Genomic DNA, 27,106 nt, shown 5'->3' with positions numbered 1-27,106 from the left:
ACCTGCACACCAACTTTTTGAGACTCGTGCACCAGCACACCCAGGTCCCTCTGCACAGCAGCATGTTTTAACATCTTACCGTTTAAATAATAATCCATTCTGCTGTTATTCCTCCCAAAATGGATAGCCTCACACTTGGCAACATTGAATTCCATCTGCCAGATCCTAGCCCATTCACCTAACCTATCCAAATCCTTCTGCAGACTTCCGGTATCCTCTGCACTTTTTGCTTTACCATTCATCTTAGTGTCGTCTGCAAACTTTGACACATTGCACTTGGTCCCCAAGTCCAAATCATCTATGTAAATTGTGAACAACTGCGGGCCCAACATTGATCCTTGAGGGACCCCACTAGATACAGGTTGCCAACCAGAGAAACACCCATTTATCCCCACTCTCTGCTTTCTGTTATTTAACCAATCCTCTACCCATGCTACCACTTTACCCTCAATGCCATGCATCTTTAGTTTATGCAGCAACCTTTTGTGTAACTGATAGAATATTGATTTATTCATGGATTTAGGTGTTAATTGAATGCATTGCTAAGTGAAATTATTAAAAAGTGTCTTGACTGTGAGAATCCAGTCATTGTTTCAGATAATGAATTAACTATTGTACTTCAGTGTATTCAGTAATAAGAATGTATCAACTAATCAGTTACAGCAAGGTCTCCGGCAGAGCTGTGGCGCGAGAAATCTATTCAGTAATTATCCTGAAACTGCGCACACAGAAGCTGAGCTAGACACCAGTCAATCTAAAGACCTATGTTTTATTACTAAATCATCCTGAGTAACATACATCCATTTGAACAAATCAGGAGGTCGCAGTTGAGAATTAGAAACCAATGAGAGTAAATGAGGGATTAGACCTATGATAAGGATTCCCTTAAAAGTAGGACATAGTGGCCGAGGTCTTGTTCCTGAATCATCTATCCATTTGCTTGTGTTTAAAGTGATTTCTTTATGCTTTTATGTGTAATGCTTTTTGCAACTTGTTTGATCCTTTTAGGCATGGTTTGACATTTCATTTCTAAGTTTTGATTCAGTTCTTATTCAAGTGAATAATTAGCAATAAAGTTGTATGTTTGACACCTCCAATCAACCGGACTATAGACTCTTAGAAAGTAAAACAAGAATCCCAATAGTGACTTGCAGAAATTTTATTCAGGCATCTAGTGTCAACACAGGGTAATATGCAAGATTAAAACTAACGATTTCACTTCATGAATGTATACTGCAATATGCACAATTAACCCTTGGTGTAGATCAACATACCGCGCTGATGGAATTACATAATTGAGAAGAAGCGTCATAGTAATCTATATACATCTATAGAGTCGCTCAGACACAACTGTATTGGTATCAGATCCACACTAACCTTTTGTTTGCTTATTCTTTCATGGGATTTGTTGTCCATCCCCAATTGCCCTTGGAACAGAGGGGGCTTGCTCTGCCATTTCAGGGAGCAGTTAAGAGTTAACAACATTGCTGTGAGTCTGGAGTCACATGTAGGCCAGACAAGGTAAGGATGACAGATTTCCTTTCTTAAAGCGCATAATAATCTTTTATTGTCACAAGTATGACGTTACTGTGAAAAGCCCCTAGCCGCCACATTCCAGCGCCTGTTTGGATAAGCTGGTACGCAAATTGAACCCGTGCTGCTGACCTTGTTCTGCATTACAAACCAGCTGTCTTTTTACTATGACAATCGACCATTCTGGAGATTTCAGATTTATGAATTGAATTTAAATTCCACCAGCTGCGTGGTGGAATTGAACCCATTTCCCCAGAGATTTTGCCTGAGCTTCTGGATTACGAGTCCAGTGACGTTACCATTACACCAATGTTTCACCTAGCTGTCAATTCACATGAAGTATTGTATTTTCATTGGCCTTTATTTAACTAACCGTCATCTACCCACAAGAACAGTCTAGCAAAATATTTGTGATGTAAGTCTAAAGTGGTCCACGGGGCCGAGGTGTAGATGGTTAGCAGTTTTAAATTCCTAGGGGTACACATCTCCAAAAATCTGTCCTGGTCCACTCATGTCAACGCTACCAAGAAAGCACAACAGCGCCTATACTTCCTCAGGAAATTAAGGAAATTCGGCATGTCCACATTAACTCTTACCAACTTTTACAGATGCAGCACAGCCTGGTATGGTAACTGCTCGGCCCAAGATCGCAAGAAACTTCAGAGAGTCGTGAATACAGCCCAGTCCATCACGCAAACCTGCCTCCTATCCACTGACTCCATTTACACCTCCCGCTGCCTGGGGAAAGTGGGCAGCATAATCAAAGACCCCTCCCACCCAGCTTACTCACTCTTCCAACTTCTTTCATCAGGCAGCAGATACAAAAGTCTGAGAACATGCACGAACAGACTCAAAAACAACTTCTTCCCCGCTGTTACCAGACTCCTAAACGACCCTCTTATGGACTGACCTCATTAACACAACGCCCCTGTATGCTTCACCCGATGCTGGTGATTTATGTAGTTACATTGTGTATCTTCTTTTATTTCCTTTTCTTTTCATGTACTTAATGATCTGTTGAGCTGCTCGCAGGAAAATACTTTTCACTGTACCTCGGAACACGTGACAACAAACAACATCCAAATCCAATCCAATCCAAGTTACTGCTACCTTGCACAAACGTTCCCGTGAGTTGCTGAGAATAATTTCAAAGCTCAGATTTAACAAAACAAAACTGTCCAAATCAAAAGATGATATTAACAGTTTATTGTAGAAAAAAAAATCCTTACTTTCTGGTTGCTTCTACCAAAGCCTTCTCATCTGGGGAGGCAGCATAGTATTCCATAGTGGATGGATCATGAACGATATTCTTCGAATGATGTGTATGGGTCTCTACCTGGTCACTAATACGCACTGTATGACAGAGGGAAATTGCCTTCAAGAACATTGTCTCCTCATCAGTCTAGGAATTAAAACGTGAAAATGTCAGAACATCAATAATCTTCATTCAGGCAAACTCTACCTTTTGGCAAATAAGGAGCAGATCTTTTAAGTATTGACATTTCTTGGGTTATGTTATTTTGTGTAACCAAGGCTGATTTGTATTAGTGCCAGAAATAATAGCCTCAATATTGCTGCTTCAAAGCGGTTGAAGATGGGACATGTGCCAGAAGATGTCAGGATCATGTGGAAGCTCTGACATACAGACATACATGGGAATTTCCCCATTGGACTGATTCCGAGCTGTCCAGTGCCCTCCATGAACATCTAGGACGTTGGGAGTTCAAGTCTTGAGCCAGATATACAGGCTTTATCTGGATACTTACCTAGGAAACATTAGTTTGATACCTGGTCTAACGGTTGGGTAATGCTACAACTGACTCTTCCAAAACAGCTTCCCACATTCCCCCTACACCCGACCCAACTTAACCCCACTATTCCTTCATTCATCAAAAGACTTGAAACTTTAAAACTTTGCTGAATACAGCAGCGCTTAAAAAATAGGGGCGTGACTCTCCTACCCCTGACTGTACTACACTCACTGGACTTGCCAGAGGGATGCTGTGTTGCCCACTTCCCAGATGATCCCGAATAAATGGGCAGTCTCATTGGGTTGGTAAGAACTCGCAGGCAGCAGCACTGCACCCAGCATTGTCATTGATCGTAAGTTCTATGCTAATGAAATAGTCAATCCAGCTCAACTGTTAATTCAAGCATTTCATCGTAAGTTTAAAAAAAAAAAATTTAGAGTACCTAATTTCTTTTTCCCAATTAAGGGGCAAGTTAGTGTGGCCAATGTACGCTGCGCATCTTTGGGTTGTGGGGGTGAGACCCACGCAGACACGGGGAGAATGTGCAAACTTCACCCGGACAGCGATCTGGGGCTGGGATCGAACCGCGGTCCTCAGCACCGTGAGGGAGCAGTGCTCACCGCACCGTGAGGGAGCAGTGCTCACCACTGCGCCATCATTTCAACATAAGTTAAGCAGATCTCAGTCAATGACATTATATTATCTTCAGCACCTTTGATTAGGAACAGATAACATCAAGCCAGACACCTGTTCCTGACCATCCAGAAAATCTGAAAGTGACTCTGTGATGACAGTATCAGCCCCTGGCATGACTGCCAATAGTTACTGTCTAGGTCTATGCAGGAAGAATGAGATCTTGAGTGAAACACTGGAGGAAGATTTACACTGGCTTAACTGTATGCCAGCGAAATGGCAATGTCAGTTTTGAAAAGGGTAACAAAATCCACATGTCTTGTGATGCAAATCTGTGTTTCTGTGAAGATGCTCAAGTTAGGATGCTAGTTCTATCAGCAATTTCTGCCATATATTTTTTTTAAAAACAGAAAAACCTACGTGGGCATTGGTATTGCATCAGCTGTTTTGCAACGGAATTGTGAACATTCATTGTAATTCACTTTTGGGTCTGCTTCAGTTCCTGAGTATTAATTTTAAACCTGTGGGGAAGCACGAGGGCTGAGAGAGGATACATCCCTTTCCCTTCTGAGATAAGAGTCCAAACTCAGTCAGATCAGTAGACGTATAGTCTGCTAACTGCGATCAGTGGAATAAGCCTCAACCTAATTCCCTGCAGATAATGACCTGCAGCATAAAAAAGGTAATAACATGAATAGGCCATCTCACAGATAGCTCAGAAGAATACTTGATTTGAGAAATGAAAAAGTTGACACTTGCACACAACAGGGGATATATTGATGTTTGTTAGGCAAGAGAATATGGGTACAGTGTGTCAAATCCAGCTATCCAAAAAGCAGACTTTTTCTTTAAAGCAACCATCACGTGACTTTTTGCCTCCTCACCAACATCTTTGGTCTAACTGGATGGCTGGGAAATTCTTGGGAGTTGCTCCCACTCTACAATGAAGTGCAGTTGGAATCCTATTTACATGCACAACAGAGCTTCTGCCATGTTTCCAGCAATAACTCTGATGGATCTGAAGCAGTTCCAAAGAGTTCCTGGCTTATCTTGCAGCATTATCTTTATTTATTTTTAAACTGCCCCTTCAACCCTCGAGAAACATACCCTCAACAATCCACCTGCCCTACCCAATCTGGGCCAAAAAACGGCACAATCCAAAATCTGGCACGGACTATGTCCTGAGGTTGCCGATTTTGAGACACTACTTTATACTTTGCAGATGGACTGTCTCACCTGAGACAATGTAATACTGATACTACATGTGAAAATAAAACAAGTATCTATTGATGAGTGGGCGAGTTAAAGGGGAGGGAGGGGGGTGGGGGAGAGTGTAAGTACCCTTTCCTTTTGCTTTCTCGACCTTTTTCACCTGGTAGGAATTGGTTTTTACTCTACTACATGAAAAGGAGCGGTTTGGTGATATCTAGTAAATGGCTAAATCCATTCTGGTCCTGAGGATTTAAAATAGTATATGAACTGGTGATAAAATCAATAACATATGAAACAGGAAAATAAAGTAAATAATATAATTATGTAATGAAAACACATTAAGGATGATAGGACAGGTGATGTGTCAAAGCTGCAGCATGTGGAGCTTCTGTTTGCTAGTGCAATTGAGTGCAAACATTTCTGCAGTAAGTCTTTGTGCTTGAGCAGCTTCAGCTCAGAGTCATTGAGACAGCATGACACATCAGGTGTAGATATTTCAAAATAAGAATTCTAAGGGGAGGACCCAACATCTTGAAAATACAGCACAGAATGAACACAAGGTTGATAAGAAAGGATAAATTAGAGTATGAGGGCATACTAGCTGGAAATATAAAGGCATATAGGAAGTGTTTCTATAGATATTTAAAAATGAAAAGAGGTTGGTCCGATAGAAAGTGAGTCTGGGGAACTAATAATGGAAAATAAGGAGATGGCAAATTCACCGAATTGATATTTTGCATCTGTCTTCACTATAGAGGACACAAAGAACCCAGAAATTTCTGTAAATCAGGTAGAAGGGAGGAACTCGGGAAAATTACATGGAAATGGTATTGAGAAAATTGTTGGAGCTGCAGCTGACAAATCATTGCGTTCTGGTGGGCTTTATCCTAGGGTCTTAAGAAAATGGACTAGTGAGATGGCTCTCGCACTGGCTTTAATTTTCCAAAACTCCTTAGATTGTGAGAAAGTTCCATTTGATTTGAAAATAGTGAATGCAATTCCTTTATTCAAAAAGGGAGGGAGACAGAAAGCAGGCCAGTTTGCCTAACATCTATCATAGGAAAAATGTTAGAAGTCATTGTTTAAAATTTTATAGTAGGGCACTTGGGAAAATTCTACATCACCAGGAAGAGTTAACATGGTTAAATCATGTTTAACTAATTTATTGGGGTTCTATGGAGGTAGTAAAGTGTGCTGTGGGTAACAGAGAACTAATGGATGTGCTTTACTTCAATTTTCAGAAGGCATTTGATAAGGTGCCAATTGAAGGCTATTGCAAAAAACATAAGCTCACGATGTGGGTGGTAACATATTAGCGTGGATAGAAGATTAACTAGCTAACGGGAAGGGGTTCGGCCTAAATGTGTCTTTTTCTGGATGGCAAAGGCGAAACAAATGATGTACTATAGGCATCAGTGCTGGGGCCTCAACTCTTTATAATTTCTATAAATGACTTGGACGAAGGGACCAATGGTATTGCTGTTAAATTTACTGAAAACACAAAGATAAGTAGGATGGTAAGATGTGAAGAGGACACGGAGGCTTCAAAGGGATACAGATAGATTGGAAGAATAGTCAAAGTCCTGGCAAATGGAGTACAATGTGGGAAAGTGGGAAATCACAGAATTGTTACAGTGCAGGAGGCCATTTGGCCCATCATGCCTACACTAACTCTGCAAATGAATAAATATGATAGAAACTTACAAAAGTTGGGTTCCTCCTTTCAAACATCCCGGTCATTCCTTCATGGACCAAATTGCCGTTGCTGTATTTGTATTTAACGCCATTAATAGAGCATTCCCTGAATTTCATTTCATTTTCAGTCAGTGTTCCAGTTTTGTCTGTTAACACATACTCCACCTATTTGTACAAAGTACATACATTCATTAAACATATTTATTGTGACATTTGCACATTTTATTTAAAACACAGCTCCCTAATCACTCAATGGGGTTTGGGGTAAGTGCACCACTTATTGGGGTACTCAGGAGCCAAGAAGACCCCATTTTCAATGGTGTCTCCCAAGTTGTTCAATCTCAACTAAGCTACAATTAGTTTAGCTACCCTGGACTAGGAACAGGAGAGCTGGAACAAGATTGCAGGAATGCACGTGATTCAAATTAATAATATGACCAAAGTAGAGAACAGACATGTAATCTGTAATTGAATAATAAAAAATCAAATCATTTAATTTCCGTGGAGAAAACAAAATTACTGGCATGCTGCATTAGACAAACGGCTAAAAAATGAAATGATCCACAGTTTAACCCGTAAAAATTTTCATTGCACAAATATGCATTGTAAATGCATATTAAGCAAACCATTACAAACTCATTATTTCTGACTCAAGAGGTAAATATGAACTGGGCTAAGCTGCCACTTCAATTCTGACAAAGAAATTCAAGTGACATTGCTACCACACACACGGCAGGCAAAAGCTACAATAATAATAATAATCTTTATTATCATCACAAGTAGGGTTAAATTAACACTGCAATGAAGTTAGTGTGAAAAGCCCTGAGTCGCCACACTCCGGCGCCTGTTCGGGTACACAGAGGGAGCGTTCAGAATGTCTAAATTACCTAACAACACATCTTTCGCGACTTATGGGAGGAAACCGGAGCAGCCGGAGGAAATCCACGCAGACACGAGGCGAGCATGCAGACTCCGCATGACCCATGTCAGATGACCCAAGCCGGGAATCGAACCTGGGACCCTGGCACTGTGAAGCAACAGTGCTAATCACGGTGCTATCGTCCTGCTCAAGCCTTTGTCTTTTACTAATTTCTCAGTGTTGAAATGAATTTAATGTTAGTTTCTACTGTGCTTTAGTTTATTAGATACAGGACGCGATTTAACGGAAAGGTTCTAATGTCATTCCAGGCGCGATTGGCTGGGTGTTCCCGGACGTCCGCATTGGCGAGATCAGGCCCGTATTCAATGGCACTTAGTTCCAAAAATAAGCACCCGTGAGTTTCACGCCATTAATGGCACCCTTGCCATCTGATTCGCCAAACTCGTACCTCAGCAGCTCTTCGCTAACAAGCTGGGATCTGCTTGGAAATGCCCCCTCACAACTCACTGCCAGCCAGCACACAAAGCATGATACCAAACAGATCTGCTCTCCGCTTAGGCTTCTGGATACAATGGATGCGTGATGGGACATTCTGTTCCCCCAACGGGGTGGGAGGGCCAGTAGCAGGGCCACCAATACCGCCCAAGAGACATTTGCAGCGGGCGTCAGCTCTGGCAGCATGACCAGGAATGCCGTACAATGCAGGAAGACAACCTACGATCTCCACTGAGCCGCAAAGTTAAGTTAACACTTGCCCCTTGGAATCAGTTCTGCCTGCCCCCCCACCAAGTCAGCAGCTGGCAACCCCTCTCCTTCCCGATCAATGCATGTGCCCTAGTAGGCCCTGGCACCCACCAGCACAACCCCTCCCTGTCCAGGTGCAGCCCCAAATGCCACCCATATAGACCTCCCCCAAATCACCAAGCACGTGGTTCAAAATGTACCTTTCCTGTCCCCACAAGAGAAGTTAGCATATAACAGGCTTGAAAGGGCCCAGACGGGTAGCGGAGTTCCAGGAATCAGTTCTCACCCACTATGAGGAATGGGCTATGGTGATCATGGAGTTGACCAAGGAGTGAGCAGCCACAGACATCGAGGTTGGCTTGTGCTGCAGAGGTGAGGATCCACTGCCTTTCACCCAGATGACTTGTCTCAAGTGAGTTGTTCATGTCAGGCAAAATGATCCTTCCCTCTCACTGACCACATGTTTCTCTCACAGGATCTCCACCCGATAGGGCCAGGCCATCCGCACCACCCAAGAAAACATCTTACAGGAGAGCTCAGGGGAGACAACCATCAAGGAGTCATAGCTACCACCGTCCACCATTGCAGAGACACACCTCTGGACAGACGTCTGGAGCACAATCTGGTGAGCACCACACAGTTGTTGATGCGCATCAGGTGGAGGCAGGAACCTCCAAGGGGGGGGGGGCAGCAGTCGGAGGTCTGCTGGATCCCAGGACTTAGCTGGGTCCAGTCAAATGCTGAATCTCTGGGCAAGATTACTCCGGAGCTGATGCAGACACTAGGGCACGGCAGCCGTGAGGTTCAGAAAGGCTACTGGTGCAGAAGATGGCGCCAGCAATGCGTAGCTGAGGCCGCTAGGGTGGCGACCGCAGTTTTAAGACCTGGAGTACGATCTGTCCTGAGTGGTGGTGCCAAGGAGTGCCTCAGTCTGTGACAACCATGGCTAAGGGCCTTGACATCATATTCCAGTTGCTGAGGAATGTGTCCCAGACACAAGTGAACATTGCCGGGGCTCTGCAGAGCATGGCCGAATAACGGAGGACATCAACACCACAATGCAGACAATGGGGAGCTGCCAGGGCTGGCAAAGCCGATTGACTCAGAGGCCTCCCGAACTCACGATGGCCATCTCCAGTTGCTCCGATTCCCCCCTCCTGACACCGGCACGTATCCAGAATAACGGGCAGAGCAGGGTGGCGCAGCGACGCCCGTGACACTGGTAACTCGGCTGGGACACTCCGGCTACAGGCCATCCAGAGGACACATGCCAAGGACTTTGAAGGCCACAGGGTCTCTGATGTGCATCCTGGGCACACCTAGACATAGCAGTAGAGCACTAAAGATTATGATGATTGAGGATCACAGATTGCAAACTGCAGGGGGTTGGGGGGGGGGGAACAATTCGTAGCTTGGGGGAATGGAAATGTCAAATGTTCACCAATAAATCATGTGACACCTGATACATGTGAAGCCTGCGTCACATTATTCCACACTGCGGGCCTGCTTGCACCCCCACCCCCTGTTGCCCTCTATTTCCCCACCCCCTGGGCACAGGGGAGGCAGTGGCTTAATGGTATTACCACTGGGCTAGTAATCCAGAGACCCAGGGTAATGTCCTTGGTAACTGGATTCACCAGGGCTATTGGTGAAATTTGAATTCCATAAAAATCTGGAATTAAAAGTCTAATGATGACCATGAAACCATTTTCAGCTGTCGTAAAAACCCATCTGGCTCACTAATGTCCTTTAGGGATTCTGTCATCCTTACCTGGTCTGCCTACATGTGACTCCAGACCCACAGCAATGTGGTTGACTCTTAAATGCCCTCAGGGATGGGCAATAACTGGTGGTTCAGCCAGCAACGCATGCATCACATGAACAATAATGAAAGAAAAAACAGAGGATGGGTGTGAGCGCCTAAGAGTTAGACTTTTGGCATAAACTGGAGGAGCACCAGAGCTAACAACACAGCAAGTTATCATCACCCTCCTTGGTGATATCATCATCCTCATGGGTACCTTGACCTGCTGAAAGTGCCGACACAGGCCCATGATGTTACAGACCCTAGGAGGGTGGAACAAGGTAATCGGGGAGGGTTGGGTGAATTGGGGGGGGGGGGGGGTGATGAGCTGATGGACCAGGCCTCGACCTATGAGAAGCAGCTGGGGATGAGCACTCCGAACCCTCGCTGCCACCTGTCCTCCATCCGCTTCCACGGGTCCTCCTCAGGCTCGTCCTCCATCCTCTTCTTGTCCAACTCCTCCTCTTCGGATGAGGCCGCACATCCCTCCTCCTGCTCCAGCACATCGCCTTGCTACTGTGCCAGGTTGTGGAGGGCGCAGCAGACCACCACAAAGCGGGAGACGCTCTGGGACGTGCTGTGCGCCATCAGAACCCTCCAGGCATCGGAACCATGGATCACGAATGCACCTGTGGGTTGTAGATTGAGATATGCTGCACAAGTCCCCACTCTAGCCCTGGAATGATCCGGTGGCATAAAGGTTCAGGGCGGCGATTACCTTATCGGGAGCAGGTGTCCTCTTCCTCCATGGGGTGCCAAGTCCATGAGAACATGGCACGGGTGCCACACTGTCTCTTTGGTGAGACGGAGCCTCCTGCGGCACAACGCTGTCCATCATCTCCTTGAATGACAAACGATGCCTGTACACCTTGGGCCATTGCCGACGTCCCCCTCTGGGCTCCTCCATGGTTTGATGGGCCAGGTCTTCAGGGTGTGCGGCGGCTCCCTGCACATGGGGTGCCACCACCTGTCTCCGTCAATGCTGCTGCCTTCTACGGTGTCTGGCTGCCACTAGCACAGCGAGGGAAGCCTCTGCAGGGCCAATGACCCATCTATTGTGGCACCTGCAAGGAATTCGAGGAGGCAAGAGACTGACAATCAATCAATTAGGATTTCTACCCTGGAAACCCTCAAATCCCCCAAGCCTTCCCCATCCTTGCGTTCTCCGCCTTCTCTCAGAGTGCCATTCACCAAGTCGGTTGTGCTGGGGAACCTCGCTCTGCACACTCACCCGACCACAGCAGACCCCTGCTGGGAACATCAGGGAGACCGTGCTCAGTGTCTTCCCCTGATCTACACACATCCTATGGTCGTAAAGATATTCCCAGTGCTGAAGCCCAGCCCGAGTGTTCAATTGTTAGCCATTGCCTCTGTGATGCCTCCATGGTCCAGGCAAAGTGTCCTGGCCTCTCGGTTGGTTGGAATGCTAGGCAATAACATTCGTCTGAGACACGGCGCATATGCCCACGAGAATGCACTTGAGCTGTGAAGTGATCATATAACTAACTATGCCAATTCCTTATTCGCAATTGCCATCAGTTGTGAAGCTAGAGTCAGAGGGAGTTAAAATGAACTGCAGCATATAACCAAGAGCAGGGCTCTGTCCTGGGTGTATTTGGTAGGATAGGCAGGCAGTACTTGCCTGTTACATGCATACACAATATTGGCTTATAGGCCCCGAAGAGACACAGACAGACCCTCTCTCTCTCTTCTCCCCCACCCCCCCCCCCCAAACCCACCAAGCTTAGGGACACTCAGACCTATCTGCTTAAATCCACGGCAGACTCAATGCAGTGGTTAAATCGAGGCCATAATTTCCAGTACCTTTTTACTAATTCAGCAATACAGTCACAGTGGTTAATGTTTTTTTTATTAAAGAATTTTATACATCAGTGTCATAGATGCCAGTTTTAGATTTTTAAAGTTATGGGTTTTACTGGTCACGGTCTCCGTGATTTATAAATCAGTGTATTGATTACCATGGCATGGCACTTGACACCTGATGTATATGTATCCTCTTCAATGTGGGAACTCCACGGCATTTAATGCATGCTAAATGTCCACTTGTGCAGGCAGTGACAGCAGTTGCTTAAGTTCGAAACGTAGCAAAACGCAAAGAGTCACTGTTGTGCATTAAGTCAAGGTTTCTCCAAATGCGCATTTCAGGAAGTGGTGACCCCACAACTACAGAAGCTGCAGGAGGCAGATCACCATATATGGTAGGAGAACACAGCAAGTGTAGGAATTCTCCATGCCAATGGCACTCATTACATAGTTTTCAGTTTCAAATACGGGAGAGTCACTATTTCTTGGAAGAACAAGAAAGAATCAAACTCCTGGAACCACAAGATATTTGACTGCACACAGGGGAAGCAGTTATAAAAAAAAAAAAAAAGAGGAAATGGGGGTTGTTGACATGATAATAATAGAGATGTATTGAAAAGATTAGCATTACCAAAGGTTGATATGTCACCTGGTCCAGATGGAATGCATCCCAGGTGCTGAAAGAAGTAAAGGTAGAAATGGCAGAAGCATTGGTCACAATCTTTCAAATCTCACCGGATAAAGGCCTGAAGGGCCGGAAATGTTGGAGTGCTATTTAAAGAAGGGGAGTGGGATAAATCAGGAAACCACAGGCCAGTCAACCCAATATCGATAGTGGTGAATCTATTGAAACCATTTTCAGGGACAAAATAAACTTTAATTTGGAAAGACATAGGTTAGTCAAGGAGAGTCAACACACATAAATCATGTCTGACCAACTTGATTTAATTATTTATTGAAGGTTAAATAAGCAATGCATGTAAGATGTATATGTGAACTTTTAGCAGGCATTCAACCAAGTGCGACATAGGAGGTTCATTGAGAAGATGGAAGCTTATGTTATGAAGGGGAAAGTGACAATAGAGACACACAATTGGTGCATTCACAGAAAGCAAAGGGATAGATGTTTCAGTAGCTCTGATTCAAGGTTACAGACCCAAAATATTTACTTTGCTTTTCTCTCTCCACGGGTGCTGCTAGACCTGTTGAGTATTTCCAGTGCTTTCCTTGTTCATTTCATTGCTGTTTCCCAAGGATCAATTTGGGTCCATAAGTCTGCAATTTTTATGAACCTAAACTCAGGTGTAGGGGGCAGAATCAAAGTCTGCAGAAGCTATAAAACTTGTCAAAATAGTAAATGATCAACATATGAACTAGGAGCAAGAGTAAGACGACCAGCGCCTTGTGCCTGCTGTGTCATTCAATAAGATCATGGCTGATTTGATTGTAACCTCAACAATCCTCTTGCTTAACAAGGATCTACCTAACTCTGGCACAAAAATATTCAACGACTCTACAGAAGTGAGTTCCAAAGATTGCCAGCCTCAGAAAAACTCTCAGCTCGGTCTTAAATGGGTGACTCCTTAATTTTAAATAGTGACCCCTAATTCTAGATTCTCCCACACGGGGAAACATCCTCTCCGTATGCCCCCTGTCTAGATCTCTCAGGATCTTATATCTTTCAATCAAGTTGCCTCTTAATCTTCTAAATTCCAGCAGATACAAGCCTAGCTTGTCCAACCGTTCTTCATAAAACAACCTTCCCATTCTAGTAAACTTAATGAGGATGGTGATAGGCTTCAGGATGGTCAAATGGGAGGAAGCATGACAAATGCGCAGAGCAACATGAAGTGATGCAATTTGGAAGGATGCAAATGGAAAGACAGTGTACTTGCTATAAAAAGGCACAATTTTGTGAAGTGTAGACCAGTGAGACCTTGGTGTCCAGATACAAATTCTTAAAAGGTGGCAGGACAAGTTGATGGGATGGTTTTAAAAAATTGATTACTTGGGTTTACAGATAGAGGAATAGAACATAAAAACAAAGACCAGACGAGAACTTCATAAATTACTCAGCTGGAGTATTGTGGCCAATTGAGGACCACACATCAGTAAAGGTACAGAGGATGTTTAGGAGGTTTATCACAATGCTATCAGGGATTTCAGTTGAGGAGAGATTGGAAAAGATAGGATCGTCTCCGTTGAAACAGAGAAGATTAAAAGTTTACCTAACAGAGCTTTGTGCAATGAAGAGCATTTTGATAGAGTAAAGATGGAAAAAATATTCCATCAGGTGAACAGCTCACGAACTAAAGGTCATAGATTCAAAATTATTGAGAGAGTTGTCATTCAGAAGCTCTACTTGAAAAAGGTGGTGGAAGCTGATTGCATAAAATTTTTTTGAAAAAGGGAGTTGTGCAGGTACTTGAAGATGAAGAAAACATCCAGGTTCCCAGACAAGAAGCGAAGTTGTAGATTTAAGTACGAATATTCATTCAAAAAGCCAGCATATGTTAGAAATTAGCTACATACATAGTATATCAATAAATAGTTTGAAATAGGTAAAGGTTCAGGTGTTATCTTTGTAAGTTCTTTTTTTTTTAAGACCAGAAATTGCTCAAGGTTTAACTTCCATGGAAAGTAGACTGGAGAGATCATTCCTAAGAATGACTAAATAGGCCAGAGGGTGCATCCAAAGGCTCAACAATATAAGCTGGCCTAGAAAGTTTTAATTTTATTTTCGTAGGCTTGCTTAACTTGACCATTTTTATTAGTAAAAGCTTTTTATAAACATGTATCCTACCAAGAACTAATTGAGTCAAGTCGCTCTTTTATACTAACATGTGAACAAAAAGAGACCATGTTGATGTTGCTAACCTTTTACCTCAAACGACTATAGCGGTCACTGACAAGCAACAGATGATTGTATTAAAAGTACCTTAATTACCTGCAATTGAAGGATAAGTAAATAATAATCATAGTTAATAAAGGTCAGATTATATTATTTCTGTATTTTCTACTAATATTCCTAAGTTAGAACTTCAAATTTCAAACTTAAAGTGCTATAACAGAAGCAGTGCGAAATAAATCTGCACTATCCAGTAATAGCTGGTCAAGAACACACTGACCTGGACTGTCCCAGTATTGGTCTAATGAATGAAATACTTGTAGGTGTTAAGATAAAGAACACATCTTGAGGCTGTCCATTGTCTTATGTTTTAGGCAAATGTGCTCAAATAGTTAGAACCAATTAAATTAACCCGCACAACATTATTGACCAATTAGACATTAACAGCATTCATGGACGAAGGCAAGGTTTTCACCATCTTTTAGACAGTTACTCGTCAAGTTTGCAGTGTTTAATTGATAAATATATTTTTGTTTTATTTTATTAAGTGTATTGTTTTATTTTGCTTATAGAATTCCCTACCGTGCAGGAGGCGGCCAGTCAACCCATCTCGGTTTGCACCGACACTTACCGGAGCACCCTACCTAGGCCCACTTCCTCGCCACCCAACCTTTGGACACTTGAGGGGCAATTTAGCATGAGAAGCATTGAGGGGCAAGGAGTCAGCCTGGAAGGCCTCCAGAGATAGAGGTCTCCCCGGTGTGTGACCCTCTCCCCCTCAAACGTCTTCAATCCAGGTTCTTTTCCATAGATGTCACGCCCAGTCCCCGAAAGAAAAGAGGCGGGGGGGATAGTGAAGAAGCCGCCGCTGTCCCCGGAGCAGGGTGCTCCGGGTTCGGGTGGGACCCTGGAGGGCGTGTTCCATCCAGTACAATTTAGCACCTCGGACTTGTTCAATTTCTCAGGGGAGGGGGTCAGCGATAACCCCATGCTTCTTGGGTTCTTAGCGGGTTATAGTTTGGAAGACCCTCTGTCTCAACCGCCGTCTTCGGACACCTCTGCCACCATCCCGGACCTGTTTTATCAATGACACTAAAAATAAGACGGCAGGCGAAGGGAAGAAGTCACAAACACTCAGGGAGAAGTTAGAGGTCGGTCCTGGGAGCCGAACACCCCCCAAAAGTTTAATTGGATTGATTGAGACAGAGTAACCTGAAACGTTTTGAGATCTGGGGTGATGGGAGTGCCCCAGGCATATGCAAAATAATAATAATCCTCATTAGTGTTACAAGTAGGCTCCCATTAATACTGCAATCAAGTTACTGTGGAAATCCCCTAGTCGCCACACTCTGGCGCCTATTCGTGTACACAGAGGCAGAATTCAGAATGTCCTATTCACCTAACAAGCACATCTTTCAAGATTTGTGGAAGGAAACCGGAGTACCGGGAGGTAACCCACGAAGACACGGGGAGAACGCGGCGACTCTGTAGACAGTGACCCAAGCCGGGAATCGAACCCAGGTCCCTGGCACGGTGAAGAAATGCAAGGAAATTGGATAAAATGGTTTATGCAACCCACTGTTGAATACAGGTTCTGTATGGCAATACAAAAGTTAACTATCACAAAGCAAAAGTATGCCAAATGCTAGAAACAGCAATGGCATTTTAAGCTGCAATAAGCTCTAGGAATTAGATGAAGGGAAACAACAGAGAATTAGGGAATCAACAACATGCTGCTGAGAGGACAGTTCAAAAGGGGAAAGCAATTGGTACCATCACAGGTTTTAGTAAATGCTGCCAGTTTCTATGCCAAGAAAACTGTATATAGATTTAAGATTGTACAGGAGGAAGTGACCTTAAAGCATTAAAATGTTGAGTGACATGAAAGAAAACCCTGTGTTAGGGAAAAAGGTTAAGGAAAAAAGAGACAAGTTAAAAAGCCCACAGCAAAATTTAAAATTGCTGCGAGAAAGGAGTGTGTCAGGTTCTGTTATTAAGAGAAAAGCAACAGGATTTAGTTTTCAGTACTAGTGTTTGTAAACATTGGACCCTTCCTGTGAATTAAAACCTGTTCATATCTATGCATGCCTGTGCCCTTTTCAACAGAGCTAACAACCATTAACCCTTTGTATTTTACTATTTAATAAGCTTTTTGTTTGCCATCTCTATGTTTCTTCACCCAAGTGTATTGTTTGTTGGAAATTGGAGTCATATTTTGGTTGTGAATTGGTTGAAGCGGAGTTCCTTGGACTTCGGAATGCGAATGCAACAGATTTTTGGCACTCCTTTCATAAACCATTGCAGGGAATTACGAAAGTATGACTGTCACTGTTGAGTCAAGTTCAGGTATTCAGAATTAGAAAAATATGAAACCTGAATTACATTTTAAGTGAAAAGAAGCTGGTGTGAATATTTAAATCTCATTGGTGGCCTCAATGAACTTGAGTCATTATGTCAAGTTATGAGGGAATCTTTAATTCCGGATGCATAGCTTGCTCATTTAATAGCGACAAAATCATGTGGTTGCACCAAGAAATCTTGGAATAGAAATAAATGGGATAAAGTTTGGGAATGACTGAAGCCTGACCTAAATTCGCTGCCTTCCGAGATGAGAATTGTTTCCTTTGAAATTATAATATTACAAATGATGCGTTGTTTTCTATTTCTATGGATTAAAAAGATTCGCAAAAGTTACCACGGAGTTGGAAAACAGAGTCAAATGATGTTCCTCTTCGATTGGGAAAGACATTTGACTCTTAAACAGAGCTGCAATAGAGTCTTTGGGTTTTTTTTTTTAAAAACAGGTGACAATGGTTTCCCGGCCACATGAGCCCTGATATCGCAGAAAGAGATCTAGAAGTTTCAAGAATTTAAGAACTTGTGCAAATATTAAATATCACACCATTGTCATAATTTTGACTACGACTGTGCCTTTCAAAGATTTGACTTAACTCATTTAAAGATTTGACTTAACTCATTCAGTCCCTTGGTTACCTTGAGCAACAAGTGCTCAAAAAAGAATATGAAAAGGAACCAAACTAAATGCTCAGTAATATGTTTTTTTTAAAAAAGCAAATCAAAGGCTCTCTAGAATAAAGAAGAAATTGGAAAGTGTGTTAATAAATGGGACCACTTTGAATGTTTGATGCTTGCTTTAAAAATGTGAGAACATTGCAGTAATGTTCTCTTTGAGATATTTGTGTCCTTGCCTGTGAACCAGTCTCTAGAGTATTGCAATTAATAGTTTAGCTACTCCCCGAAGCATCAGGACCGTAGAGGGTAGAAAAGCAAAGATCTTAATACAGATTCTGGCAGTCGCTGATCTTCTGATAAGATTACCTGAAAATCAAGAATGGTTTTATCACATGGTGTGTATGGCATGTTATTGGAATACTGCTGTAGCTAATATACAAATGTGATTTGTTATAGGTGCAGCAACAAATATGCACAATTGCGTGGTGATTTTGCACTGAAGAATGGGTCTGAGACATGCTCAGTTACATGACAATAGCACAACATTCATGGTTAATGTAGCTTGTAGGGTGATTCAACATGTTAAGTCATCAAGGTCTTGACACAATAGCAAAACTGACTTTACAAGAATTGGAATAGAATTGAGAGGAAGTAAAATTAAGGTAAGAGAGAAACAAAATTTGGATTGGACAATTAAGGGTAGGGAGTAATAATACATGGCAGGAACCATTCACCAAATGGAAAAAGGCAACGAGAATGCTGGAGAATCTTAAGTCTAAGCTTGATCCATTTTGATATGAATTTACAACATGCAAGTAATTAGCAGCATTCTTGAAAAAGAACAACATGTTGCTGAGTGAGGTAGTCTACAGGTATGAAGTACCAATCCAAGTCAATAATAATTACTGTTAACATTTCATGGGCATTTTCTTTTACAGAATAAAATGTATAATGGGTATTTGATATAAATTCCGTATATCATGCCACCCATGATAATCCGGGTTTGTGGAAAGAGGAAACTGAACTCTGAAAACTATTTTAAACTGGATCACCCCTCTCATGGGCTAATGAAAGTAAGGTGGTATGAGGGAAGGGATGAGTAAGATATTGCCCTGTGATAACAGAAGGCCCAAGAATGGTTAGTAGTAACTCATACCCATGACAGTTCAAGAATGTTAGAAATGGAAACCAATCAGTCACTGAAATGTCAAAAGGCTTGTACAGCTATGCTTAGGAGATTAGGTCATGTAGCCAGCCTTTTATTTTCAAGTCATTTAAAATGGAAGTTCCCGTTCCTACAAGAATTCAAATGAACCCAAGTACGAGTGAACATTGCCCTACAATGCCTAGAAGCAGAGGTACAAATTGGGCACCCGATTCCACCCCTTTCACTTAACTCGAGGTCCATCGTGGAAAGTAGCAGTACGACTTCCAGAAACACCTCAAGATGAAACAAGACAACACTTCAACTGAAAAGGCAATAAACAAATTAGAAAACTTGCAAAAAATAACTTACAATACCTTTCAATATCCCTGGGCCAGAATGATCTCACAGGCCCCAGGAACTGCTCAGTGCCTGGCCCTGACGGACTTTTCACAATAACACAATATTTTGAGGGCTCCAACCAAACAATCAAACCTATCACCTATAATTGGTTAATGTGAGGTTGGAAGTGAAAGCTCGAATGATGTTTCTATCGCGCGAGGTGGGGTGGAATATATAGGCATGGCAGGCCAAATTACTTTCTCCTGTGCTGTAATTTCCTATGATTACTTCTGCTGCAAACAGCCCAACTATACAAATTAATTCTCACCTGCCCGAGTTCTTCATTGAGGTCCGAGGTGTTAACCTGTGCACGCTGACCTGAATCGTCATGGTACAAGTCAAGATCCCACACAATAAAAAAGGATCCCAAGAACTTCTGCATCTCAACGGTAACATAGAGTGAAATTGGAATGATATAATTGTACAGCACCAAGAAAGCCAAGAAATCAGATATACCGGTCAGAATCTACAAACAAAACAAGTATACACAATTAAAATAAAATTGATACAACAGCTGTATGAACATGAAACATTTTGAAAATGTACTTTGCAGTTTTCAAAACATTAAGTATTGAATTTATTGCATCGTTTGACTCTCAAACCTATGTACTGATAGCATATTAAATATCCAAAGCTTGGCACGGGACAGTATTTGATGGAAGTCTGCATTAGATGGGTGGGTAGAGGTGATCTTAGACAGGTGGTAAAGAAAAGCTGTTTTCTCCTGTCTGGAAACTCACCCCTGTAAAAGCAGGCTCTTTATGTGAGGCACAACAAAAATGTATTTTAATCACAAATCCAGATGAGTCCAGCATTGTTAGAAAGTGTTGGACCTCTCACCAAGTGCTTTTGAAAATGAAACTGGTGTTGATGTCCAGTTGTTTCAACTTCCTTTCATAAGGATGAACATGTTCCACTTAGAGGAGATTTACTGTCTGATTGCAATTCAAAGATAGCTGGCGAGTGGAAGTGGGAGCATTTTTCTCATGTTCAAGAATCCTTAGGAAAGATTATCAGGACAAAAGACGATGGAAGTAGTGTGCAGCAAAGGAAGCTGACGCTGGGAACGCTGAGGCAAAATATTTTTAACAGCCAGTCAGCTAAGTATCAGACACAGTCTTACATTAACAAGTAATCCTTTCATATGCCCCAAGTGTGCCATGGATATAATTCTGCTACCCAGGGCTGTCCCTTCTAACTCTTGAACTTGGAGATCACAATGGAGAACTTTCCAGTCTTTCCAGCCCGTTTTGCCATCAAGTTAGATCGTGGTTGATCAGTCTCATTTTCGCCTTGGTTTTGTCGCCCTTAGTTTTATGTTAGGTATGAGTACTATCACCAGAAAAGTATTATAGAAAATCCAAAATGAAAACATAAAATGCTGAAAAACTCAGCAGTCTGGCAACATCTTTGGCGAGAGAAACAGAGTTAACATTTCAGGTCTATGATCTTTAATCAGAATTGGGAAAAGTTAGAAACATAATAGGTTTTGAGCAATTGAAAGGAGGTGGGGCTGGGTAAAATGACAAAAGTGTGCAGGGCCAAAGGAAATGGTAATGGGACAAGTAAAGAAACAAAAGATCCGTCCAGAGCTCGGTCTATGATGGTACTACCAAGCCACTCTTGGTGATGGACATCGAAGGCCTCCACCCAGAGCATATTCTGAGCTCTTGCCACACTCAGCGCTTCCTCCAAGTGGTGTTCAACATGGAGGAGCACGGATTCATCAGCTGATGGTGGCCGGTACATAGTAATCAGCAAGAGGTTTTGTTGCACAAGTTTAACCTGAAGTCATGAGACTTTATGTGGTCCAGAGTTGATGTTGAGGACTCCCAGGGCAGCTCCCTCCCGACTGTATGCCAATGTGCCGCCACCTCTGCTTGGTTTGTACTGCCAGTAAGACAGGACATACCCAGGAATGGTGATCTGTCTGGGATACGGTTTGTAAGGAATGATTCTATGAGTATGACTATGTCAGGCTGTTGCTTAACTAGTCTGTGAGGCACTTCCGGTTGCGGCTATGCGGAGCTAAGCCGCACGATTCGGCAGCTCCCGCGATCACGGACTTTCGGGCTTGCTAGAGGAGCCCCAACGGAATTTTTTTCACAGACAACCCGTGGGGAAGAGAAGAGAGAGATCCCCTCCCAACTTTTATGGACCGGACCCGAAGTGCAACGGCCAAAAAAGCGGCACTGGAGCAGCGGGAGAAGGAGGGAAAAAAAGCAAAATGGCGACGGCCGGGGACAAAGAGGAGATGCAGGAATTCATCAAGCGCTGCTTCGAGGAGCTGCATAAGGAGATGCTGGCGCCTATACTGGCGGTAATTGAAGGACTAGGGATAACCCAGAAGGCCCACGAGGTGAAGATCCAGGAGGCCCAGAAAAGAGTGAGTGAGAATGAGGACGAGCTCTTGGGCCTGGCGGTGAGAGTGGAGCGGCACGAGGCGCTACACAAGACGTGGGCGGGAAGACTCAAAGACCTGGAGAACAGGTCGAGGAGAAATAATCTGAGGATCCTGGGTCTCCCAGAAGGAGAAGAGGGGGCCGATGCCGCGGCATACGCGGGCACGATGATCGGGGCGATGATGGGCACGGAGGCCCCTTAGAGGTCGCTGGAGCTGGACGGGGCGCACCGGGTGCTGGCGAGGAAGCCCAAGGCAAATGAGCCGCCAAGGGCGATGGTGGTGAGATTTCACCGGTTTACGGACAGAGAGAGGGTCCTGAAATGGGCCAAGAAGGAGAGGAGCAGCAAGTGGGACAATGCAGAGATCAGAATATACCCAGACTGGAGTACGGAGGTCGCTAAGCGGAGAGCGGGTTTCAACCGGGCCAAAGCGGTGCTGCATCGGAAAGGAGTGAAATTCGGAATGCTGCAGCCAGCGCGACTGTGGGTTACATACAAGGACCAACACCACTACTTCGAAACGCCTGAAGAGGCGTGGACCTTTATACAAACTGAAAAGTTGGACTCGAACTGAGGGTTTGAGAGGATGGGGGGTGTTCGAGGGTTGAAGTATGATGGTTGTTGTATATAGGGGGTCAATCACGCGCAGGAAATGTTATATGGGCTGGGGGAGAGAGACAAGGCCGCGACAGGAGCTGCGCCAGAGGGGGCGGGGCAGGCTTTGGAAAGCGCGGGTTTTTTTTTTCCCCCGCACGCGGGAAGGGGAACGAAGGAACGTATATGGATTGGGAGACTCCCACACGGAGGGGTCAAAGGGACGGCGGGGGAAGCCAGGGTCAGCAGACTTACTGGAGTGATATGGGGGAGCAAAAAAGCTAGACAGGGGTCTAGCGGAGGGGGGGGGGGTTGCTGCTGCACTGGCCGAAAGGGAATGGGACACAGAAGAGGTGGTCGGGACGGAGGTCCCCTGGCTGGGGGACTGGAGGGTGAGGGAGACGCGGACACGGGACTGGCCCAGAAAAGGAGATGGCTAGTCGGGGTCATCCCGAGGGTAGAGGGGACGGAGTATTCGGCCATTGCCGTTTCGGACCACGCCCCGCACTGGGTGGAAATGGGGCTGGGAGAGGAGAGGGACCAACGCCTGCTGTGGCGGCTGGATGTGGGACTGCTGGCAGATGAGGTGGTGTGTGGGACGGTGAGGGGGTGTATAGAAAGGTACTTGGAGGCCAACGACAACGGGGAGGTGCGAGTGGGAGTGGTATGGGAGGCATTGAAGGCGGTGATCAGGGGAGAGCTAATCTCCATCAGGGTTCATAGGGAGCAGACAGATGGCATGGAAAGGGAGAGGTTAGTGGAGGAGATTTTGAGAGTGGACAGGAGATACGCAGAGGCCCCGGAGGAAAGATTACTTGGGGAAAGACGACGGCTCCAGACGGAGTTTGACCTGTTGACCACGGGGAAGGTGGAGGCACAGTGGAGGAAGGCGCAGGGGGCGACCTACGAGTACGGGGAAAAGGCTAGTCAGATGCTGGCACACCAGCTCCGTAAGAGGACGGCAGCGAGGGAAATAGGGGGAATCAAAGATGGAAGGGGAGCCACGGTTCGGAGAGCAACAAAAATAAACAAGGTATTCAAGGCCTTCTATGGAGAGCTGTACAGATCCCAGCCCCCAGGGGGGGGAAAAGAGGGGATGAGACGATTCCTAGACCAACTGAGGTTCCCGAGGGTGGAGGAGCAAGAGGTGGCTGGTTTGGGGGCACCAATCGGGTTGGAGAAGCTCGCAAGGGTTTGGGGAGTATGCAGGCAGGGAAGGACCCGGGGCCGGACGGGTTCCCGGTGGAGTTCTACAGAAAGTACGTAGACCTGTTGGCCCCGCTACTAGTGAGGACCTTTAACGAGGCAAGAGAGGAGGGGACCCTGCCCCTGACAATGTCGGAGGCGACAATTTCCTTGATTCTAAAGCGAGACAAGGACCCACTGCAATGTGGATCGTACAGGCCGATTTCGCTCCTCAATGTGGACGCCACGTTATTGGCAAAAGTGCTGGCCACGAGGATTGAGGACTGTGTCCCGGGGGTGACACACGAGGACCAGATGGGATTCGTAAAGAGCAGGCAATTAAACACAAATGTGCGGCAGCTCTTAAACGTGATAATGACGCCATCGGAGGAGGGAGAGGCGTAGTGGCAGCTATGGACGCGGAAAAGGCCTTTGACCGAGTAGAGTGGGAGTACCTCTGGGAGGTGCTGCGTAGGTTTGGGTTCGGGTTTATCAGCTGGGTTAAGCTCCTTTACAGAGCCCCGGTGGCGAGTGTAGTGACGAACCGGCGGAGGTCGGAGTACTTTCGGCTGTACCGAGGAACGAGGCAGGGGTGCCCTCTGTCCCCCCCCTGTTGTTTGCATTGGCGATCGAACCCTTGGCCATATCACTGAGGGAGTCTAATAAATGGAGGGGGGTGGTCCGAGGGGGAGAAGAGCATCGGGTGTCACTATATCTTATGACCTGTTGCTGTACGTGGCGGACCCAATGGAGGGGATGGTGGAGGTCATGCAGACTCTGAAGGAGTTTGGAGAGTTCTCGGGCTATAAGCTCAACGTAGGGAAGAGTGAGCTTTTTGTATTACAGGCAGGGGACCAAGAAAGAGGGATAGGGGACCTACCGCTGAGGAGGGCGGTGGGGAGTTTTTAGTATCTGGGAATCCAGATAGCCAGGAGTTGGGGGGCCCTACATAAACTGAATCTGACGAGGTTGGTGGACCAAATGGAGGAGGACTTCAAAAGATGGGACATGTTACCGCTCTCGCTGGCGGGTAGAGTGCAGTCGGTCAAAATGGTGGTCCTTCCGAGGTTTTTCTTTGTGTTTCAGTGCCTTCCCATCGTGATCACCAAGGGCTTTTTCAAGAGAGTAGGTAGGAGTATTATAGGGTTTGTGTGGGCGAATAAGACCCCGAGGGTAAGGAGAGGGTTCCTGGAACGCAGTAGGGGCCGAGGAGGGTTGGCGCTGCCAAACGTAGGGAGCTACTACTGGGCAGCAAACGTGGCGATGATCCGCAAGTGGGTTATGGAGAGAGAGGGGGCGGCATGGAAGAGAATGGAGATGGCGTCCTGTAAAGGAACGAGCACAAAGTTGGTGACGGCACCGCTGCCGTTCTCGCCATCAAAATATACCACGAGCCCGGTGGTGGCGGCAATGTTAAGGATCTGGGGCCAGTGGAGACGGCACAGGGGTGCAGTGGGAGCCTCGGTGTGGTCCCCGATCAGGGGTAACCACCAGTTTGTCCCGGGGAAGATGGACGGGGGGTTCCAGGGCTGGCATCGGGCGGGGATTAGAAGAATGGGGGACCTGTTCATCGATGGGACATTTGCGAGCCTAGGGGCACTGGAGGAGAAGTTTGAGCTACCCCCGGGAAATGCATTCAGATATATGCAGGTGAGGGCTTTTGTGAGGCGACAGGTCAGGGAATTCCCGTTGCTCCCGGCACAAGAAATTCAAGACAGGGTGATCCCGGGTGTATGGGTCGGGGAGGGCACGGTTTCGGCAATACACCAAGAGATGAAAGAAGAGGGGGAAGCGCTAACAGAAGAGTTGAAGGGTAAATGGGAGGAGGAGCTGGGGGAGGAGATCGAGGAAGGTTTGTGGGCTGATGCCCTGGGTAGAGTTAATTCCTCCTCCTCATGTGCCAGGCTCAGCCTGATACAATTTAAGGTGGTTCACAGAGCGCACTTGACAGGGGCGAGGTTGAGTAGGTTCTTTGGGGTAGAGGACAGATGTGGAAGGTGTTCAGGGAGTCCGGCGAACCATGTCCATATGTTTTGGTCATGCCCGGCACTGGAGGGGTTCTGGAGAGGAGTGGCGGGAGCAATATCTCAGGTGGTGAAAGTCCGGGTCAAGCCAAGCTGGGAGCTAGCAATATTTGGAGTAGTGGACGAGCCGGGAGTGCAGGAGGCGAAAGAGGCCGGCATTCTGGCCTTTGCGTCCCGAGTAGCCCGGCGAAGGATCTTGCTAATGTGGAAGGAGGCGAAGCCCCCTTGCCTGGAGGCCTGGATAAATGATATGGCTGGGTTCATAAAGCTGGAGAGGATTAAGTTTGCCTTGAGAGGGTCTGCGCGGGGGTTCTACAGGCGGTGGCAACCGTTTCCCAGACTATCTCGCGGAACGTTTGAGGAAGATCGGTCAGCAGCAGCAGCAACCCTGGGGGAGGGGAGGGGAGTGGGGAATTGCTTGGGGGGATGGATGAGCAGGAGATAACATGAAGGGCGGGGGGGGGGAAACTGGCACGTGCGGGAGAGAGCCAGTGTATAAAGCTATGTAAATATACCATTTTGCCATGTATATATCTTGCTCAGTGCGATTTTGTGTTACGGGGGGGGGGGGTTATTGTTTGTAAGGGGGAAAAATTGTGTTGGTAAAAATTTTTAATAAATATATATTTTTTTTAAAAACAAGTCTGTGAGGCAGCGCTCACAACTTTGGCACAAGGCCCCAGGTGTTAGGATGGAGGACTTTGCAGGGTCGACAAGGCTGGGTCTGCTGTTGACGTTTCCGGTGCCTGGTAGTCTGTCCAGTTTCATTTCTTTTTTCTGTTTTGTAGCGGTTGAATACAACTGCTAGGGCATTTCAGTGGGCATTTAAGAGGCAACCATATTGATGTGGGTCTGAAGTCACATGTAGGTCAGACCAGGTAAGGATGGCAGATTTCGTTCCCTGAAGGACATTAGTGAACCAGATGGGTTTTTACGATAATAGTTTCATGGTCACCCTTAGACTTTTAACTCCAAATAACTTTGAGTTTAAATTCCACCACCTGCCATAGTGGGATTTGAACCCAGGTCACCAGATCATTATCCTGGATCTCTGGATTACTATACCACTACGCCACTGCCTCCATAATGCGGCAGGTGGTCCGAAATAACCACCACAGAATACTCCACATTTTTTACCCTGGGGAACAGAGTCGTACCTATAACAAAGAAGTCAATCCTGGAGTATACCTTGTGTGCCGGCGAACAAAATGAAAACCCCTTTACCCCCCCATTGTACAAACCACCACGCATCAACCCCTCCCATTTCCTCCATGAAAACGGCAAACACCTTCGCCATCCCCGAAAGGGACGGTGACGTCAGCCTGCAGCAATCCAACTTTGAGTCCAGAATGCAATTGAAATCTCCCCCCAAAATCAGCTGGTGCGTATCTAACTCTGGAATGACAGCCAACATCTATTTCATAAACCTATCATCCTAATTTGGGGCATACACATTC

General features: G+C 45.4%; 1 protein-coding gene across 2 annotated transcripts in view; it reads right to left on the bottom strand.

Moving 5' to 3' along the window:
- Positions 1 to 27,106, bottom strand: part of atp11b (ATPase phospholipid transporting 11B) — a 237,188-nt gene that overhangs the window by 122,569 nt on the left and 87,513 nt on the right. For both annotated transcript variants that reach the window (XM_072474212.1, XM_072474211.1), the window contains exons 12-14: positions 19,712 to 19,909; positions 6,834 to 6,989; positions 2,763 to 2,935 (exon numbers count right to left, since the gene is read on the bottom strand). In XM_072474212.1, coding sequence (XP_072330313.1) covers positions 2,763 to 2,935; positions 6,834 to 6,989; positions 19,712 to 19,909 — 527 coding nt within the window. The remainder of the gene's footprint in view (positions 1 to 2,762; positions 2,936 to 6,833; positions 6,990 to 19,711; positions 19,910 to 27,106) is intronic.

The sequence above is a fragment of the Scyliorhinus torazame genome, chromosome 14 (genome assembly GCF_047496885.1).
Source record: "Scyliorhinus torazame isolate Kashiwa2021f chromosome 14, sScyTor2.1, whole genome shotgun sequence".
Classification (NCBI taxonomy): domain Eukaryota; kingdom Metazoa; phylum Chordata; class Chondrichthyes; order Carcharhiniformes; family Scyliorhinidae; genus Scyliorhinus; species Scyliorhinus torazame.
The sequence above is the reverse complement of the archived record's forward strand: the minus strand, read 5'-3'. Positions and strand labels throughout refer to the sequence as shown.